General features: G+C 41.5%; 1 protein-coding gene across 4 annotated transcripts in view; it reads left to right on the top strand.

Moving 5' to 3' along the window:
* The window catches only part of LRRK1 (leucine rich repeat kinase 1), a 113,814-nt gene that overhangs the window by 34,536 nt on the left and 57,522 nt on the right, over positions 1-21,756 (top strand). For all 4 annotated transcript variants that reach the window (XM_032766053.2, XM_032766054.2, XM_032766052.2 and 1 more), the window contains 7 exons: positions 1,465-1,636; positions 3,859-4,038; positions 4,691-4,839; positions 14,788-15,014; positions 15,392-15,519; positions 15,807-15,970; positions 16,778-16,915. In XM_032766053.2, the coding sequence (XP_032621944.1) occupies positions 1,465-1,636; positions 3,859-4,038; positions 4,691-4,839; positions 14,788-15,014; positions 15,392-15,519; positions 15,807-15,970; positions 16,778-16,915 (1,158 nt within the window). The remainder of the gene's footprint in view (positions 1-1,464; positions 1,637-3,858; positions 4,039-4,690; positions 4,840-14,787; positions 15,015-15,391; positions 15,520-15,806; positions 15,971-16,777; positions 16,916-21,756) is intronic.

Below are 21,756 nucleotides of genomic sequence, written 5' to 3' on the forward strand. Positions count from 1 at the left end.
GTTCCAGTAAAGTCAGTGACAAAACTCCTGTTGACTTTATTGGGGTCAGGATTTCACCCCAAGTTTCCCAACTCCCAGTCCTCTGCCCTGGCTACTGGACCTTACTGCAGTTTTACCTGGGTGAGGACTGAGTAAGCACTGCAGGATTTAGCTCTTCACTTCTAGATGCTATTTCAAGATGATCTGCTTGGTTGCAGGGAAAGGAAAAATAATTCTTGCACCCTCGTTTCAGAAACTGTCAATTAACCATTCGTTCTTCACTAAGTGTTTAAAGTGAATAATTTTACTCAGAAAAATGACTCTGTAAAAATGGTTTGGGGAGGAAGGGGGCAGGGGTTCCATGTTGTGTCATGATTCCAGAAGAAGAGGCCACTCATGGCAAAATACATTATAGATTATGGGGTAAATGGTTTAGTAATCTGTATTAGCCCAAAAGAGGCTTGTACTTTGAGTTTTGTTTTTGTTCCATTTCTGTTTGGAAGTCATTGGAGATGATAAAGGGGCTGTTGCAGCCACTTGGACAAAGCTATTGGCTTCTTTCATGCCAAATGTAGTATGACTTTTACCTTGCCTACCCTACTTATGGCTCCTGGTTCTTTTAGCTTTTAGAGAGGCTCATGTGTTTAGATCCAGAGGTCCCAGCTTCAGTTCCCAGCAGTGACCTCTCCAGGGGCATTGCATAATGCCAGCAACAGAGCAGGCAGTAGTCATAGTGCAGTTTGGAACGGTTGTGCAAATCTGCTCGGGAGGAGCTAATCACTCTAGATGTTCTGGGAAGTGGGGTTCCTTCAGGTCAAGGTTGAGGTTTCATATGAGGTCATTCAAAGGAAATGTACAATGTGTCTGGCTGCCCTGAGCCTCTTCCAGAGTCTACATCACAGACCTTGATTATCTTTGGAAGATACTGAGTTGTTTTAATATAGAATGAAAACTTGCATTCTGTGGTTACACAAAAACATGTCAAATCTTATCTACTCACTGTAGTAGACTGTTCCAATACGGAAAACGGATGGAGTCAGTGAGGTAATTTAGAAAGGCATTTACAGAAAAGAGATTTTGTCAGCCGAGAGATTGGTTTGCCCAAAAGCCATAGCGTGTGTAATACAGTAATATCAAGTCCTGAGTATTACAATTGGTGATGAACGGCGGTCTGTCTTCAGCAACAAATTTGGGAGGTCTGTGTTCAGGCCCAGATTTTACTATATGCTTCCTCTGTGACCCAGGTCTCTTAATCTCTTTCTGTCTCAATTTCCCATCTGTAAAATGTGGATGGTAATTCCTAGGGGTGTTGTGATGATAAATTCATTAGTGTTTGTGAATAGAGTTCATATACAGTGATGGGGGACATTTAATTATGTAGCTGGAAGGTCCCCGTCATCACAGTCTATCTACTTCATAGTCCTCAGAAAAAGATGTGAGAGGGAGAGATTATGTTGCCTTATTATGCTGTGTTTCCTCCACTAGTCCCAACTTTTGAGTATTGCATCAGCATATGGAGATCTGCATGCAGTGAGGTATTTACTCAAGGAAGCGTTGGTGGGATTACCGACGGAACCCAATGATGATAATCCGGCTGTGGTGGCGGCATATTTTGGACATGAGGACATTGTGAAGGAATTATTGGATTCTTTGCTCGGTACGTTTTTTTTGTCTCACTGTCTGTTGGTGACCAGCTTGTTCTCCTCCTCCCCGCCCCCACTTTTACACCAGCCTCATGGAATTGCACAGTTGTGTTGTAGTTTCAAACCAGGACTCCTTTTTTCCTGTCTCCTCTGGGAAGGGAAAGTGGGTGGCAGGATCTGATGTCCCTTGTGCCTAGAGACAACTTCCCTTCTGGGAAAAAATATCCCATATTTGCTGACTGGAAATCAGACAAGAAGCCTTTTTTTTGGCAATTAATTCCCATCAACCATCACAGCTGGGTTATGTCCCAGCCCCTGCAGAGAACAGAGAGTATTTTTAGGAAGCACAATCCCACTTTAAAAAGTGTGCTGGCACGCTGCCGTGATACAGTTCAGATGGGTCGTGAGCCAGTGCCTGTTGAATGAGCATTGGTTCGAGCTCATAGATAGCAGCACATTTTCTTCTCTTTTGTTGTTGGCTTTTTCAGCTTTCCTTTTCGGGAGGGTTGTTTGTTATTATGAACATGTTATTTATTTTAATGATGTGAAGTTACTGGTGATGGAAAAGGCTAAAGCTCCAAACCCCATTGTAAGAGCAGATACAGTGTTCTGGTGCAGCCCTGCAAGGTTGCAACTGCAATACTCTAGGCATCAGGGCAGTCCATTTTAAACACCTGGTCCTTCATTCATGAGGGCTAATGGGTTTTTTTGCCATTGAAAGCAGGATGTTAAAAGACAGGTAGATGAGCTTTTAATTTTTAAAAATACATTTAGAAAGCGAAATAGCAATAGAAATTTTTCTATCTCTATTAAAAACAGTTTGGGGGTTGAGTTTAAACATCCACCTACCAGGTTTGCAATGCAGACATTGCATTATTGTGCTGGGTCACTGGAACAGAAAATCACACTGACCAGACCATTTTTATGACTCAAGCTGAGAAGAGGAAAGGGAAGGAAGCAAACCACATTAAACAGTGAAAATTAAATTAGATTTTAAAAAAATCTGTTCAGTCTCAGTCATCAACGATGGTTTTAGTCAGACAGGAAACTTAGATCAGTTTGAAGCTGACCAAGTCCCTGTATACTCTGAAGCTAACTAATAAGAACATTGCAATGATTTCTTTTACACTTCCTGTTTTTTTTTCTGAGTTACAAGCACCATAACCTTCAGTAGATTTTTCTGTAGGACTCCCCACTGATTACCATGAGAATATCATGTTTGGATCAGCACTAGGGCATGATGATAATAAATGACCTATATATCCTGTGCCAGAAGTCATGCTCTGGCAGATTTGCTGCAATGACTCTTGTTGGGAAGAGATGGCCCAGTTAAAGTGTTCAAGTCCGTAGCTTACTGTTGAACTGGTGCCTGGCTTTCGGGATATGAGATTCAGGGGTGTTATGGAGTTGCTAAGGGTGAAGAGGGTGAGGTAATTTCAGCTGAGAAATTGTGAAGAGGTTGCATGTAAATTCAAGGGTATAGATCTTGCAGAGTTCCAGCTCACTCCTGCTGTGAACGTTTTATGCAGGATGTTACTTGGTAACATAAATGGAAACTGACTGTTAGTTTGTGCATATTAAATGTAAATCTGGGAAGGTTTATGAGGAATGCCTGGGGTGTACACTGAGAGACCCACATCAGGAAGCCATTTAATCATGTAAGGCAAAAATCAGGCACATTCCTGCGCAAAGCCTAAGGAAATGGGCTATCCTGGGGGATGGAAGCCAACCCTCATCCACTGGCAGAGGGTGGGTCAGTTCTGCAGCCTCTGGACTCAGTCGTCCTGCTGGGATTTATGGACCCTCGATCCCCCTAATTGCAGCCTGCTAACCAGCCGCCAAACTCTCTTCCACACTGGCCTGTGAAGAGCTGGTACAGAGGTTAGCATTGCTAAGGATGTGAAGTCTCCCTGAATTGCCTGCTCTGCAGCCACATATCCCCATGGTGGGTCTGCTGCTATTCTGAGCTATTCTGGGCCCCCAGCACTGCTGGGTGAATGTCATGAGAATTGCCCCTCGGCGAAGAACAGAATGGATAGCACTTAGCATCCACCTCAGTTAAGAAAAGAGAGTGCATCTAGTCAGGTTAGGATTCCTATAAAGGATGCTGTAACAGCATAGTTAACTGCCTGGCCATTTGAGCCTCTTCCTGTATGTCCTGCCTTTTAAGTTGTTAATGATCAACTATCTCGCATCCAAAGCAGCAAATAAAACCACTGTCTTATCGTTCTGACAGGTCCCAGTAATTTCCAGCGACTCCTGAACTGGATGCTGGCCATCTCCTGCCAGCAGGGACACTTGACGATAGTTAAATTCTTAATCCTCACTTACAATGCTGACCCTGGAAGCTGCGCAGTAAGGAAGAATGAGTTTCCAATTCTTACGAGATTACCCCTGTATGCTGCTATAAAGGCAGGTACGTAATTGCACATTCTGCAGCTATGTCCCTTTTTCGATGATCATGTCTTCTAAAGAATGGGCCAAATTCTGCTCCCTCTCATGGTGGTGTCAATGTGGATTGACTTATCTGGAGTTATTATGGATTGACACCATTGTCAATTTGGCCCTGAGCCTTTTGTCAAATTTAAGGCGGAGCCCTGCAAAATGGAATAAACTCAAACCATGGGAGACTCAGAACTTCCTCCAGACAGTAATTCTTAAAATAAATTCTCTGTTTCCATTTTCTAGTTAGAATTTCTTTAAAAAAAAACAAAAAAACAAAGAACCTCATAAACAAACATATCAGTTAGATACATTCCTTGACATCTAGATCTGATTTGGAATGAATATCATGTATATTAAAACACTGCCGCACATACATCTTTACAAGATGCTAAAAATGAAGCAGCAGCCATACAAATACACTTAACTTTGTTCAGTGTTTTGAAAGTTTGACTGTAGCAAGAAACATTGGTAGAGGAAACAGACTTCTTTAGTTTAGTTCCTTTTTTACACACCCAAGCTGATTTTTTTTAAAAAAGGCTAAGTTCCATAGCATTTACAGTGTGGCTCCTTGTGGCTTTGTCTTTTGAAAACAAGAATACACATAGTCTGTCTTTTCTTTAAAGGGAATGAAGATATAGCTGTGTTTTTACTTCAGAACGGAGCTTGTTTTTGTTCTTACATCCTGATGGACAGTCCCGATTCAAGCAAGCACCTTCTGAGGAAATATTTCATAGAAACAACCTTATTACCTGGTAGCGCTCCAGCAAAAACAGTAAGTAGCCATTTATCTGTCTTCTGAGAAGGTGATATAAGAAAGCATCATACTAATAATTGATGCTTATCTTTGCATATTGTGCAATGAGTATTTTTTCATCACATCTAAGAGTTGGTTTGCTATCATATACAGAGCAACGTGAAATTATGTCTGCTACAAAGTGGCTTACAAGTCAGTGATGAAGTATAAGCCATAAATAATTGGGCCCATTAAATGATATTCTTTTGCAAGCCACAATATATATAGTAATTTCCACTTGGTCATTTTAATATTATGCATGAACTATGATGGTGTTTGGGAAAGGAAAGGTTGATTTTGTAGTACAGGCACTGGATTGGGACTCAAGAAACCTGTGTTCAATTCCTTGCTCTGTCACAGACTGCCTATGTGACCGTGAGCAAGTCACTTAATTTCTGCATGCCTCAGTGCCCCATCCATCAAATATGGCCAATAGAGCTTCTTTTCTCTCACCCTTTGTCTGTCTTGTCTATATAGATTGTAACAACATCAGGGCAGCCTCTTACTATGTCCAAGTACAGTGCCTAGCACAGTAGGGCCCAGGTGTCAGTCAAGGCTGCCAGGAGTCACTGCAGTAATAAAATGGTTCATTCTTTTCCACACTCAGGTCTTTTATGCAGTTTTTTTGGTAGGATGTATATGGGGTGCAGTCATTTTGTTCCTTTGAATAAGAAGCTAATAAATTTAGGTTGATGGAGGGGCCATTCATGACTTAGCCAGTGACTTATAGCATGACTTTGGGCAGATCACTTAACTGCCTCAGTTTCCCCATCTGTGATAATTATTTTGAGATCCTCAGATGAAAAATGCTGTTAATGCAAAGTATTATTATATTTCACTGTTCTATCATACTTGTTTAACTACGCTATCCTCTTCATTATTTCAACTTCAATTATCCACAGCTCCCTCTTATCCAAAATTGGGTTATGTCCTACAACACCTGTTTTTGGAGCTATATAGATAAGTATGTAGATAATCAATAGAACATTTTCTTAGTACTTCAGCACCTAAATTATCTCAAATTACTCCCCTTCTCCCTTGACATTTAGATAATTGAGGCTAATAATGAATATCTAACCCTGAGCCTTAAATAGTCACGTTCTTCATCAGGTCATAGAAAACTGGGTGAGCGAGATGGCATTGGCAAAAGGCTCTGCTTGTACAAATCCCATTGCAGGGTCAATGCTGATGTTTGCCCAGCACTTACGACAATGGCGCCTCAATTCTGGCTTTATGAATATGAAATACTAACAAATAAAGGGGCCCTAGTGTTATACACGTCTCCCTTCTCCATGTGATTGCCAGAGTTCCCTCTCGTTACTCAAGACAAAGCTGTGCAAGACAGGAACTTCAATCTACACATGTCAATTCTGTTTTACCCAGTTGCTCTTTGATTTACTGAATCTCTTAATTTAATCAGGAGCGCTAAATTATGCCTTACTCATGCCTTGTCTACATTTCAAAGTCATACCAGCATAGCTACATCAGTCAGCAAAATGAAAAACCAATATCCCCCTAGCTATGCCAGCAAACCCCCGAGTGTAGACGCAGCTTTGTTGACGGAAGAGGGGTTCTATCAGCATAGCTAACTGTCATCTGGGGACGTGGTGTTCCTACACTGACAGAAAAATTCCTTCTGTCTGTTTGGGCTGTGTCTACGCTACAGAGCTATGCTGATATAAGTATGCCAGCATAGGTTCCATAATGTAGACATTGTCTCGGGTTTATATGGCCTGGTGGGGAGACTGATTCTTGCAAGCTCAGGGCTTGTTTTTAGTTTGCTCAGTGAAAGGAACCACACTGTACATTCTTCTTCACATTTTCAAACCCACCTGTTAGAACTTAATATTAGGTATAAAGCACTGGGGCTGGGATATTCAAAGGAACTTAGGGACACAAATTGCAGACACTGACTCCCATAAGTTCCTTGGAAACTCCCAGCTATGATTTTTATTTATATTCATTATATGCTTGTGTAGCCAAATACCCAAGAGCTGTGAAATATGGAAAACCTACGTGGACCAAATTATCAGTGGAATGTTGGAGAGGACTCCATTTATGTGCATACAACCTTGCACAGACTGGTAAAGGACACCCATTTGTGTACACAAATAGAGTTTATTTTGCAAATTCTGCCAGCTGCATGCACAGGTGATAGTGAGCAAAAAAACCAACAACTCTTTGTGGAAGTGCGCATGCTTAAAAACTGCACGTACACACATATTATGCAAAATATTGTTCTATGCATACAAATATTGAACTGTAAGTGCATTATTGACAGTCCATTGGAAGTCTTGTATAGTCATGCAGCATTCATCCTTGGCTTTTTTTTAACCTCACTAGCCTGTACATTGGCCCAAATTATACTTATCTGCAATCAAATGGAATGACATAAAGTGAATAAAATCTCCAGTAAAGCTGTTTTTCTTAACAGATTACACCAAATCACTTGTCACCAAAGTGATGGTGATGGTTTCCCAGACTGCAGAATTTCACAGGATGCAGTTGACTGTGCAGCAATAAATTGTCCTGTGCAAAACACTCAAGTTTTGGCTCCCGGCCAAGCTGTCACTTTAACTCTGTGGTTATATGCTACTAGTTTCACAGGAGGCTGATGCTTGTAAATTTAGGGGTTGCATTATGTAATGTGAGAAAGAGGCTGGATGTCATATGCCACAAGAACACCAGGTGAGTTTCTGTAGAGTTAAGGGCATTTTACTACAGTCTGGAGCTAGCAAAATAGTTTTATATGAGACTCCCAAGGAAGTGTAGGTGGAAGAAAGTGGGGATGAATCTAAGGTTATTTCTTAGCTTTTGCTGGCAGATGAATAAAAGGAGATTAATTAAGCCCAGGAATGCCTGAATAGCAGCTGAGACAACTAAGTAATATACTTGTGCTTGTGCAGAAGGGAAGCTTTCCAGCCCAGTAGATATCCCACTTGAATACATCACAGAATCCAAGTCTGAAGTGTAGTACAGGGATTTGTTTTCCTAGTGAACATCCTGACATATTTAACATAGGCTGTATTATAAATGGCTTAATACTTTGCTGAAGAGTGAAGAAGAGAGGAGTTTTGAACGATGACTCGATTAGAAAAAACTTGGCCTTGTTTCTCACGGTTGCTGTTTATTTTTGTATGTTGAATATTTTAGGTTTTCTGTTTGAATTAGCTTTGATATACTGGGCAATCTAGTGTAAATCCCATGGGAGCAAAGGACTCCGGCCAGGCATGAAATTGGCCTGATGTCTTTGCGAAGTTCAGGTCTTTGAATAACTGGAATGACACAGTTCAAGAAAGTGCTTTCCTGACTAGAGATGGTTTGCTGAATCTTGGCTGGGACGAATATATCCCCAGTGCCCACCTTGAAGGAGGAGGAAAGTAAACATTCTCTTCTTCTTTCCTCTAATTAAAGCAAGAACTAGACAACAGCAACCACTAAGATAGGCCATGGATAATTTGGCCCCAGACTCCATAGCATTCCATGGGAACTAGAGGCATATACGAACTCTCTCCCTTTGGGTGAGACATACCGGATGGTAATATTTTTAGTCTCAGGCCGGGACAAAAAAAGAAAAAGAAAAGAGATTACTCCATCTTTGCTTTCAGTGAGTGGTCAAAAGGGGTGCCGGCCCTTTGCACCACCATGAATTTCACCTAGTATGCACAAAATATTTTATTATTAGGACAGCTGGTTTATATGTAGTGAACCTCTCAGACAGCCGCAATGCTGTACAGAGCACTACTTGCTTTCACTTCGTCACACTACAGAGGGAGAAAGATCAAGGGCTATTTCTCAGTTTTCTTAAGCCTGTTTCTCTTTTTTCCTAATATAAAGATCCACCCAACCACTGCCACAATAAAAAGAGGAAACGCTCCATTTGTATAGGAACAAGTTGCAATCACTAAAATATACACTGCGTTAAAGTGAGGTTTAGCAGGGCACAGATTCCAGGCATTCAGATGAATGTAGTCTGTGCACAGATATATATCTTTCCAGCTGCACATAGTGTCAAGAATATTTTTTCCATTACAAATAGGAAAAGAGCAAAAGAAACTGTTGCTGTTTTCATAATGAGCCCTTTTGATGTGTGTGTGAGAGAGAATCTTCTCTGACTTCATCATGCACAGGGCTGATTGCTGCTATCAGTTACTCCAGGGGTCGGCAAACTTTCAGAAGTGGTGTGCCGAATCTTCATTTATTCACTCTGACTTAAGGTTTTGCGTGCCAGTAATACATTTTAATGTTAGAAGGTCTCTTTCTATAAATCTATAATGTATAACTAAACTATTGTTGTACGCAAAGTAAATAAGGTTTTTAAAATGTTTAAGAAACTTCATTTAAAATTAAATTAAAATGCAGAGCCCCCCGGACCAGTGGCCAGGACCTGGGCAGTGTGAGTGCCACTGAAAATCAGCTTGCGTGCCGCCTTTGGCACGCGTGCCTTAGGTTGCCTACCCCTGAGTTACTCATTGTTGATACAGAAATCTTCACTGGCTATGCTCCAGAGTCGCTCTGGCATTGGGCCTACAATCCTTCCATTGTCTCTTCCATTGTCCTATTAGTCCAAGTGAAGCCAGTTAAAGAAAATGGATGATGCAACATCTTGGTTCATGTACAAGAGCTTATCAGACAGCCTAGGTTTCTGGTAAATAATATTTGCTTGTTAGTAATTAGTAAATCAGCATCACCACACCCAGCAGAAGAATTTTAGCTAGGAAAGAATTTTAGAAAGTAATTTAGCTAGAAAGGATTTTTATAATTCTGCAGAATCAAGTAGCCAGCTCCTTGCCAAGATTTAAAGGAAATTACAGAATAGGACAAACAGCAAAACTCCAGCCAATTATCCTACACCTCCCTTTGATTGTGGATGCATAATGTAACCAAAGTCTTCCATTTAGAAGCAGCAGGCTGCTTCTGACTAGTTCCAGTTAGTTTTCAAGACTGGGAAGGGGACAGATGCTTGAAAAATGCTTACCATGGTAGGGAAAAAGGAGTCTGTAGAAGCCTTCTTTGGTGGTATTGAAACTAGTAAGTCATTCACAGGCAGGCTGTGTATAGAGACTGTTCGTCTATTAGGACTAGAGAGCATGGGGCGCACTCTGTGGAGCCAATAACAGAATAGTTGTATGGCCCCAATGCAATGCCACTCTATGTTTGTTTATTCTAATCCCTGGGGTTCATGGAGATGGACTTGCCTGCAAAGCTAGGGGAGATCATTAAGTGCTAGCTAGGAAAGAAAGCTCCTTTCTTGATGGCATTGCAGCCAAGTTTTGTTAAAACTTATTATGAGATAACCACAAAATCCAAGGCCAAATTCATCCCTGCAGTAAAACCATTGACTTTAATGTGTTTACACCAAGGATACATTTGACTCACTATGCTTAAGCCAGACAGCAAGGTTTGACTCATGCCTCTGGCTTCCAAGGCTCATATATGAGAACGCTGTGAGACCAAGATCCACAATCAGAAGGACAAGTAAGTGCAAAAAGCTTAATACCAAGATTTTCAAGATGCATGGGGATTTGGATGCCCAATTCCCATTAATTTGAATGGGAATTTGGGTCTTAATCTCTAAAGTGGCTTTGGAAGTCAGCCTGAGTGCTACAGTGATAGATTTCTATAGCATTAAATAGCCTCAGGATCATGAGTCTGCATTTTGTTTGTAAATGATGCACAATAGTAAAAGGGTGAGATACAAATGAGAGGCAGTTGAGACACATGGTCTTACTTGCACCCACAGAAACATGGTCATTCTATCAATGATTATTTGTTATGCGTATGGCAGTGCCTAGCGTCCAACTGAGAATGGGTCCCATTGTGCTAGGCCCTTTACAAATGTAGGCACAGGCTGCCCCTAGTTCTTTACAATCTAAAGAGACAAGATAGATAAAGGGCACAGGAAGGGCACAGAATACAGAAGCAGCATGAGCAATGTAATGGCGGCAAAGGTCGTGTCAGTGCCATGATTTGTTGCTTTTGTTGCCTGAGTCTTCTCAGTGGCCTTGTGTTAGAAGGGGATTAGCACAATGGAGAGACAGAGAGAGGGAGGGGCTGGAGCAAACAGCCAATCAGCACAGCAGGGAGAATGTTCAGCGTGAGGTCTGCAGAAAAAAGCCTGACAACACCATCAGTGTCCACCAGCCCCTGTTTGAACAGCTTTCTGCAGTTGCTGTGCCCGTGTCAATCCCCGTGCGGTCTCTCTCTGCCCTTTCTTTCCAAAAAGCCATGTGACTTAGGAGAGGGGGCTAGCATATGGACCCTTGTGCCTCCAAAGGGTGGAAGGTTCTATTGTACAGTTCTGAGGCTGGAATGGCTCCAGCTGGGCCCCATTGGACTCCTTCCCCTCCCCTGCTTGAGCTGTCCTTATGTTTTTCTCCTCCCAACACCCCTGTGAAGTAGCAAAGTGCTGTTATCCCCATTTTGCAGATAGGGAAATGAGGCTACACAGTCAGTGGACAGCCTCTTGTTCCCTAGATGTGTAGATTTTAAGCCCAGGCAGGACCATTATGATTTATTCTCACCTCCTGCACAACAGGCCATAGAGTTTCACTCGGCTGTTTCTACACATAAGAGATTTTCTGGTTGTATCAGCAAACCCACCTAGTGTAGACATAGTTTATACCAGCAGAAAGATCATTTTGCTGGTATAGCCTGGACCAGTTCCCCAAACAAAACAGGCTGTACTGGCAAAAGGACTGTTTTTACCAGTATAACTGTGTCTATATTAGAGTGTTCCCTGGCACGACCATGTCAGTAAAAAAATCACCTCTCTAATTGACATAGCTGGCAAAACTTTTAAGGCTAGACCAGGCCCAGGTCGCTCTTGCATCAATCCCATAAATCCTGGCTGAACCAGAGCATGTCATTTAGAAAAAACATTCAGTCTTGATTTAAAGACTCCAAGTGATGTGGAAGCCCCAATGGCAGTTGTTTCGATTGTAAGTTCCCCTAACTGTAACAGACTTATTTCTACTCTGAATTTGTCTAGCTTCAGCTTTCAGCCATTGGATCTCGCTGTGCCTTTATCTACTAGACTAAAGAACCCTTTACTATTAGAAATCTTCTCCCCAGGGAGGTACTTACAGACTGTGATCTAGTCCCCTCTTAACATTATCTGAGGCCAGGTCTATACTAGAAACTTTTACCAGCATAGTAATGTCGGTTAGGCATGTGATTTTTGATTGATTGATTTGCGGATTTTCATGCTGGCAAATAGCCTTTGGATAGACGCAGTTATAGTGGTGTAACATCCAAATAAGCTATACTGGCCAAAGCACTTTTTGCTGGTATAAGCTGTGTCTACACTAGGAGGTTTTGCTGGTATAGTTCTGATGGTAAACCTTCTAGTGTAGACCTACCCTTACATACGCTTCTTGAATCCCATACGTTTGAATCTTTCTCCCACCTCTTCCTGATAAAGGGGCAATCTGACCTGAAAGAAATTCTGCTAGCTTCTCTGCCCATGTTTTCTCTCCTCATATGGAAGAGTTTTTCCCATGTTGGGGATGATTTAGCTGAAGTTTTATTAACTCCCACAACCCTGTTGCACCAGCACTAATTGGTAGCATCCTTCTGATTGTATTCTGGAAGGATGGCAATGGAGGAGAATGCCCAGACCTGTCTGTGTTTTATGCCTTCTTTATTCCACAACTCAAAAGTGGGCCCACTGATTTTTGTCTAATGCTGTAAATAAATTTGCTCTTGGGCTGGTACAAGCTTCAGCTGGGAGTAAATGTTTACAGCTGACCTATAAAATGTAACCACTGGAGTTTGTAATGAACAGACCTTTAAATAAATAGGCACAAGAGACTCTGTGAGAGAACTGCATCCACTTGGTGTTATTGTAAAAGCTCTAAAATGTACTTTGCACAAAGTGCTCTGTAATCACTATTGCATTGGATGCCCTGGGTAATTTGATTTCTCACTGCAGACTGGTGCAGCCTGTCTCAGATGCCATGGCCACACAGCAGTGTGATGTGTGTGGCCTTGGGCAAGTCCCTCGCCCTCTGTGCCTCATTTTCTCCATATGCATAGTGGGGATAATAATAATAATTGCCTTTTTACTTCGCAGGGAGGTTCTGAGGTTTCATTAGTGAATATCTGTTAAGTGTTTTTATGTCTAAAGGACTTTGTGTATTCTGTATATTGTTAGTGTTATTTGTTAGCCTGCACAATTATTTATAATAATTCCACTTTCCTCTGCATCTTCACCACTTGCTCTTCTTTATCTGGAATTCTGTATACCAAATAAGCATTTGGGATCAACCTGGAAACCACCTTTGTATTTCCTTTTAATTTAAAATAAAATGTAAAAATAAATCACCCTGCTATAAATTGAGAATTTAAAAGGAAGTGAAATCAGCTAATCAGTTGCTTGCTGCTTCCTGGTGGTACATTCATGAATCATTCCATTAAACCCAGTTTTTAAAGTTTAGCATTATATCATATAGCACAGGGTTGGGGAACCTTTTTTCTGTCACGGACCACCTACCCACATAAAAAATTAGTCGCAGATCATACACATGCCATGAGGGGCACGGAGGCTAGGGGCTTGCCCGTAATATATTTTCAATGCAGAGATGATCATTAGGTGGTCACATTTTCCCATTTCCAAAGTGTTCGTGTTAGTTCAGGCTTCCACTTTGTTTTAGCCTTTAACAACTTTCATAGTCTCTTTGAACAAAGGATACAATGTTATTTTTGTCCTGTTCTCACAGGCCTCTGTGGTGTCCGCAATGGAATTGCTGCCCAAATTGTGTCTCACAATAAATGGTGCTATTTTGCCAATTTGTTTCTAACTTCATGAGCAAATTTCCCCTGTTCACAAATTCTCTTTCCAATACTGCAGCTCTCGTTCTTCCCCTGGTCTGGACATGCCTTTGTAAAACACTCCTTGAAATGGCCCAGAGCTGGTGATGTTCCAAGGTTTGATAGGGAAGAATGATACATGTGAAAATATTATGTATTCTAGCAAATAGCCCACCAATGATAAGTGTTATTCTACTGCTGCTAATTTCCTATAGGAGCTCCCTCTTAGAGCCAGTCAAGACTGGGCAGTTTTGGACTGGTGTTGCTAGACCGATGTTGCTGCAGTGGTACAGACCTCTCATGTACATGTGACTAGCACTAGTGTAATTTTCCATAGTTTGACCACACTGGTTGAAGGCCTTTTTTTTTTACCCAAGTGCAGCATATCTACCCTATGGGCTTGCAGTGACTCGTTTCCACAAGCTCTTAGGCAGCACTCCTTGAGTATTTCACACTCTCTGCCCCACATATCAGATGTGGATGCCATCCTGCACCTGCTTCACACGCACAACTCTAAACTAGTCGTTGTAAGAGTGTCACTTGGAGGAAATCTAGCCTGCACATCCAGAGGTGCAAGGATCCCCTGGGCGAAGAACCCAGTATAGCTTCAAGACACAAAAGAGAAATTTAAGAAGGGATTTAAGAAGAACTTGCAGTATGTATTCATGCCTAGGTTCTCAGGCTGTGTCCATCACTGAGGCATCTGAGTGCCTCCTGGATGGCACAGAGTTCAGCTCCCTGCACAGTATAGGATGGGGCAGCTCCTTGCACAGTATAGGATGGGGCAGGGTTTGAGGATCTACCCTGCCTCCAACAGAGAAGAGTATGTAGGTTTCATGGAAGACCACTTCACCCTAAGTGGAGCAACCCTGTAGCTATTCCACTGCTTAGGCTGGGACCTATGTCGTTGGATGAAGCCCACGGAGCAGCTTCATGACCAGGGCATTATTGCATCAGTGCATTATTTCATAGCTGGGATATCTGAGTTCCTAGAAGCTAGTTGCATGAAAAATGAAGCACTTGATGATTTGTCAGTATCGTAACGGGCCCTGGCTTATTACCATAAAACAAGTGAGTCATATTAAAATTGCATTTTGTTCTTTCTTTGGCATACAGGCACTCTCTGTGAGTTGGTCAAATCTCAAGCTGCCTTGGGTAGATCTGGACTGGCTGATTGATATCTCATGTCAGATAACTGAGCTCGATCTATCTGCCAACTGCCTGGCCTCTCTCCCTTCCGTGATTCCATGGGGACTGATAAACCTCAGGAAGCTGAACCTATCTGACAACCAGCTGACCGAACTGCCCAGTGTCCAGTCATCCGATGAAATTATATGCACAAGGTGTGTGTGCTGTATTCTTAAATCAAAGGATAGCAAGTGCAAAGAGCTGCTTCAGATCAATCAGTTGTGTATGTGTGACAGACTGAAACCTGACAAGAACAAATGAACCTATGCCCCTTGAGTAGATGAATAGCTTCTTGGTTTTATCTTTTCAGTACAAAGACTCAGTTCTGCTCCATACTTTTTAATACAGTTATTTCCAAGTTAATTATTGGGATGGTCATGTTTTAAAGTGCAGCTTTTGTCATGGCTTGTGAGAACATGTCATACTTCTGCCCAAGGGGAGCTAAAAATATACTAAAATAGATGTGTTATACAACACTACTCAATGCTCATGCTTTTATTTATGCTTTGTTGGATTTTTCCCACACTTGCAGGTTACTTGAGGTGGATGTGTCCATCAACAGGCTCTGCATTCTCCCTTCTGGATTCCTACATCTCACAAAACTTCAGAAACTCATCGCCACCAAAAATTATCTGGAAAAGTTATTTGATGAGGAAAGTGGTATGTTAGCTGCAGTGTTCAGTGTTACCCTTACACTTTCCACTCCCAGGCCTGATCTTGCAAGAGGCACCCAAGCTTCCTTTGACCCCTAACCCACCAAAGCCAATGGTGGTTGTGAGGGTGCTTAGCACAGCTATGGGGTGTTCATCCAAAGCACATTGAAGTCAATAGTTTTTCTATTGATATCACTGGCCTTTGGCTCCCACCCATGAAGTACTGAGAACCATGCAAGCTTAGACCCTGAGTGACAGCGCTTCACTAAGTTTGTGGTGTTTTGTATTTTCTAGCAACTAATTGGATTGGATTAAGGAAACTGCAAGAACTTGATGTCTCTGACAACAGATTGGTGGAGCTCCCCACACTGTTCCTTTACTGCTTCAAATCCCTAACCATCTTCAATGTTTCCAGAAACAACCTGAAGGTGTTTCCAGACCCCTGGGCTTGCCCCTTGGTAGGTCAAACTGCTCTGCTGGGAGCAAAAGACTGAGGAAAGCTTTCCACTCACAGGACAGTGCAAAGAAATGAGATGTAATACATTGAGACTCTATCCAGCTTCTTAGGCTGAAAAGCTGGTCTCCCGGTGCAGTGGTGATACCAGAGTGATTTTATCTTTTGGATTTTCAGAGTGGGTTTTTGGAGATCCACTGCGGTTCACTCTGTTTATGTAGATACTCCCAGTAGGGCCAATGGTACCAATGGCAGGGTTAAAGCAAACAGCTTGGACCCTGCTTATATGAGCTGGGGGACATACTGGGTCATGTTACGAAACTCACAGCCTTCCTTAAGATTAACTTTAATCAAGCCAGTGGATAAATTATGAGATATCAATATCTGAATGTCATTCTGTATTTCAGGAGGACATAAATGTCAGTGTTTTATGGATAGTAGTAAAAAATGAGTGCAAGAATGTGTTTTGTTGCTTAAATGGATATTTATGGGGAAGAGTAAGTGACAGTCTTCAAAGTAACAATTAAAATGCATATACTTAAAAATGGATTTGCCTATTGATTAAGTGTATGCTTTTGGAGTTTATTGGGGGTTGCTTGGAATTAGACTTGCAAGAATGGGATCTTAGACCAACATGTGTGCAATTCCTTGTGGTGCAGTAGTTACACTTAAAAAAAAAAAAAACTCTAGGAAGGCTGCATGAATCAAATGTATTAATGTATAAAACGTGACAGTTGATCAGCATGTTTCTTTAAAGATGTATGTGTCTTAGAATTTGCTATTGTCTCAGTATTTTTTTTCATACTTCCAGAAATGTTGTAAAGCATCTAGAAATTCATTGGAGTCCCTCCCGGACACACTGACTGTTTTCTGGAAGAATCACCTCAGAGAAGTGGATTTTTCTGAGAACTCACTAAATGTAGTTCCACAAGGACTTTTCCAACTTGAAGTAAGTGTCAAAGCCTCCTGGAGCTTTTCCAGCAGAACCTATTCAGGACAGGAACACAAATTGCAGCGTGTATGTGATTATGAACAAGGGATTAGAGAGTCTTTGTGTGTTCAGTAGGATAATGTCCCTGTGCTCCCTGTGCAGAGCTGTTGTCCGTGGCTTATTATTGTCCAGGCAATATTAAAGAGCTGCCCCATTTCCCCCAGTGGTGCGCTTTAGTCATGTCCCAAATGATCCTTGTGTATTGTTTGTAACATGCTTTAGGTTTCTTTTGGGAGCTGTTTTGGTACCTGCAACTCTGTGTCTTTAGGATTGCATTTTTTTAAACCAACCTCCATTTGGTAGTTGCAAGTCAGAGTTAGACATCCAATGTACTTAATTGCACCCACAGATAATTATGAGTACAAGCAGGAAATATTATTGTTTATTGGGTCCACATTAGTGCTGTGTGAAATACTTGCTTTGAAACCTGGTAGCATATGAAACAGACCTGGGATAAGGTGAGTTACAAACTCGAAGGGCAGACCACATTCATTGAAAGGTTCATTGCGTTTGACAAACCTTTCATGCAAATGTAGGGCCTCTTTCCACTTATAGGACAGATTCATGGTTTTACTCCAAACATGTTCAGAATTTGTGGTTTCGACATGAAACAAGGCAGAACTCAGCGATTTCATCTGAGTTTCCATTTCAGATTGTGAAGCACAGGGGGCATAGTCTTGTGTGGGTTGAAATCAGGGAAAACACTTCTGAAAGTGCCAAGATTTTCACAGCTCTACCCAGCGTGGAAAATTGAGTGGTGACAGCATATGTCCATGTCTGTCTAAGCCAATGTACTTGGACACCAAGGGAGCAGTTGTAGTAGGAAAAGCATCTGATAGGAAGGTGTGAGATAAACCACATTCAACAGAAGTCATCCTGGTCAGCCCTGATTTCACTTGAAATCTCCATAAAGTGAGTGGGAGAACAATGTCGCTAAGAATAATTCTGCACCTCCCTCCCCAATCCCACTCAGCTAGCCTGTTCCCAATGGATGCCCACAGGGGAAAGGAGGAGCATGCTAGAGAGATGCTTCTGGCTTTCTCTCACTAATAGGAACAGAGAAGATCATTTTCTTCCTGAGTCTGCCTTTTCATAACATGTATTTTTAATGGTTTCTGCTCATCATTTCCTCTATCCTGGCACGTCTCCCGAAGGGTGAAATCTATGTGCTATTGGCTTTAACATCACTTTTACTTTACTTTACTTTACTTTAACATCTAAGATGACCAGACAGCAAATGTGAAAAATCAGGACAGGGGGTGGGGGGTAATAGAAGCCTATATAAGAAAAAGTCCCCAAGATTGGGACATCTGGTCACCCTAACATCACTTTTTTTTCTCTGAAGATAGTAAAAATACAAATGGGAGGGATTCAGTCGACATCGCAAATGCTGGACGCTAGATGGTGCTCCAGGGTCACATTTCATCCTACACTGTAGTTTTTGTGTATGGAAGGCTGGATTTGTACATGATGTGATAGTTCCCAGGGCAGAATGTCTAAGTGTAGGGTTACCAGATAGCAACTGTGAAAAAACGGGACAAGGGGTGGGGAAGGTAATAGGTGCCAATATAAGAAAAAGTCCCCAAAATGGGACTGTCCCTTTAAAAACAGGACAGATGATCACCCTATCTAAGTGGAGTTGGATAAATTCTCCAATGGGCTGTGTGATTTAGAAGCTGGCATACTTTGGCAGGCACTTGGGCATCCTAGGTAGCTCCAGCTCACATCTCTGTTTCTTTAGTCCTAATCAAATAACATTAAAAAGTGCCAACTCACCCAAGATACTCCGAGCTAAACTGTGATGTGATTACATGCCTGCATAATGGAATCGGAGGAAATAAGAACAGTAAACCTTCATCTTGGTTGTGGGTGCATTGGAGCAAATGGTACTACTCACCCACTTGTACCCTCTCTAGGTTTATGAAGGTGGTGAGGGGTGGAAAATGGGCAGAACTTTGGTGCCACCCCGCATGCAGGCACATGCTCACTGGCCAGCAGTAAATTACTATCCCAAGCCCCTGGAGCAAGGAAGAAGTGTGTCTCAGAGGAGCATCTCTGGCATATTGCGGATGCTGGAATGTAGTAGTTCACCATTTGCTCAGTGCTGGGCATAAAGTCAGGATCTAGTTCATGGTAAAGTATATGATTTAGATATGTCATTGTGTCATTGTTCAGATATGGCATGAGAAGAAGAAGCTAAACTGGCTCATGTTCTATGATTCCTTGTGCAGCACAGATGTTCCTACACAAGGTGACATCTAGAGTCCTTGTCAGCTTTGCTGTAGAGGCCATTACCCTTTTCCAAAGAAGCTGGTACTTTTCCAAGTCATGGCTCACTCTCTAGTCAATCACTCTTGGAGAAAGATCAGGAACTTTTCTCTGAGGGACATATGCAAAGCAGTCCTGTCATGTTTTCCAGATCCCTTACAAGTTGACCCATGCAGCCACTGTCATAATTAAGTGACAGTAGCTTTTTCCATTCTGTTTTAAACTATATGACAGTTTTTGTGTGTTGTGGCAGAAAAGAGAAGGCAGTTACCTACTATGGTCCATTTCTCACTCCTGACTGTGCTCCATCCCTCTGAAACTGTGCCATTGGACAGTCACGATTCTGGAAACCTGCAGTGATACGTGCAGGCAACTTGGCACAAAGTGTTGAGTGGAGACAGATTCTTCTTGTCAAACCAAGGTTGATTCCAGATGTGCAAAGATTTTGACAAAATGTGGGGGGAGGGGAAAAGCTATATGGTTGATTTGTTTATATTTCTCTGGAGGTCTCTGGTGTCGTTCAATTCCAGCATTTAAATTGACTCAGCATGTTCCTTCATCGGCTTCCTTCCAGTGACCTCCAATATTTCACAGTTATCCACATTTGTTACTTTTCTAGCATTATGTTAAAGCTTTGGCGTGTCCCTGTCCTGTCACTGTGCATGTTACATGTTAAATACCGACCTACTCACCTGATGATAGGCTGCTACGCTGGTCCCACTCAGATTTCTTATTCTTCTATTTGACCACATCACAGAGGGACAGTCTCACTTTATGAGACAGTGTTACTGTGGCTTGATTAAGTACTTGCCACACCATGCAGCACGACCTGTTAAGTGGTCTGCACCATTTACACTAAACCTTAATGGCATACAGAACATAAACGGTGTCTAAAATACCTAGGGCCAAATTCTCTGCTAGCATAACTCCATTGACCTTGGGTATATGACACTAACTTCGGTGGAGTTATGCTAGAAAGAATTTGGCATTTCTAAGTTAAAATTCTGCTTATCTCAGATCACATCAGGAGATGTATTGGCTAGGACTTGATTAAATTTTCAGTCAAAAACTGTTTTTCTATGGAAAATTGGGTCTTTGACAAAATGAATATTTTCATGGAAAACATTGACGTGCTGAAATCCAAAAACATTTCAGTTTCAGGCCAAAACATTTTTAATGAAAAGTTGAAATTTCTCATGGGGGAACCCCTCATCCCCAATTTTCCATCTAATGCTGACATATTTCAAGTACTATCATCTTGTCCAGCTTTTAACAGCACTTTATAGTGCCTTTGGGTGTTGTCCTGTTGCCTTACTATTTTGAGACCATCTCGTCAATGAAAATCTACTCTTGTTTTATTAAAGGGAATGGTTTTAGCTTCAAATTTATTTGTAAAGCAAGGCGGAAGAGTGGGGAGATTTACAAAATCTGGCATAAATCAATTTTTTGTAAATTTCAATTAAATTTGTAGGAGGGAGGTTGTATTTAAACTCTGTGGTATTTGGAATTTTACCATATCTCCGTGGTGCTACTTAATGCATGAGAACAAGCAAATGAAACTGATCTATCTAGCTTCAGTCTACAATCTGAGTACAAGTAAAGAGTAAACCAATAGTATAAATGGTGAAAAGAAATGTAAAACTGCTTTTAATAATCTAAACCACATGTAACAAAAATATATGCCGATTGTACTGTATAGGTAGCACACATTTTGCATTTTGGATTTATGCAAGAGAATATATAGTTTGAAATATGAATTAGTAGGAGAGGACCCACTCATATCTTAATCTACTCACATATGCCACACCTATGACAAACATATGGCATAGTGTCCATGTGAAACATATCTCTTATCTATATGGGATTGTTTCATTAACACCAAAGCTGACATTTGGAATTTATAGTTGAATCTTTCAGCAAATCGGTCAGTAATTGTGTAGGGCTAAAAGCTGCATTGCTTTGTACAAGGAGATGCAGTAAATGTGTGTATTGGTGTCATAAACAGATAGTTAAGGGTTAATGCCTCTTTTACCTGTAAAGGGTTAAGAAGCTCAGTAAACCTGGCTGACACCTGACCAGAGGACCAATAAGGGGACAAGATACTTTCAAATCTTGGTGGAGGGCAGTCTTTGTTTGTGCTCTTTGTTTTGGGTGTTGTTGCTCTTGGGACTAAGAGGGACCAGATGTCAATCTAGGCTCTCCAAATCTTTCTGAATCAGTCTCTCATGTTTCAAAATTGTAAGTAACAGCCAGGCAAGGCGGAGTAGTTTTATTTTTGTTTTCTCAACTTGTAAATGTCCTTTTTTTGCTGAGAGGAATTTACCTCTGCTTGCTGTAACTTTGAACCTAAAGCTAGAGGGGGTTCCTCTGGGCTATACAAATTTGATTATCCTGCAAAGTATTTTCTATCCTGATTTTACCGAGATGATTTTTACCTTTCTTCTTTAATTAAAAGCTTTCTTTTTAAGAACCTGATTGATTTTTCCTTGTTTTAAGATCCAAGGGGATTGGATCTGGACTCACCAGGGATT

This window comes from Chelonoidis abingdonii, chromosome 9, assembly GCF_003597395.2.
Source record: "Chelonoidis abingdonii isolate Lonesome George chromosome 9, CheloAbing_2.0, whole genome shotgun sequence".
Taxonomy (NCBI): Eukaryota; Metazoa; Chordata; order Testudines; family Testudinidae; genus Chelonoidis; species Chelonoidis abingdonii.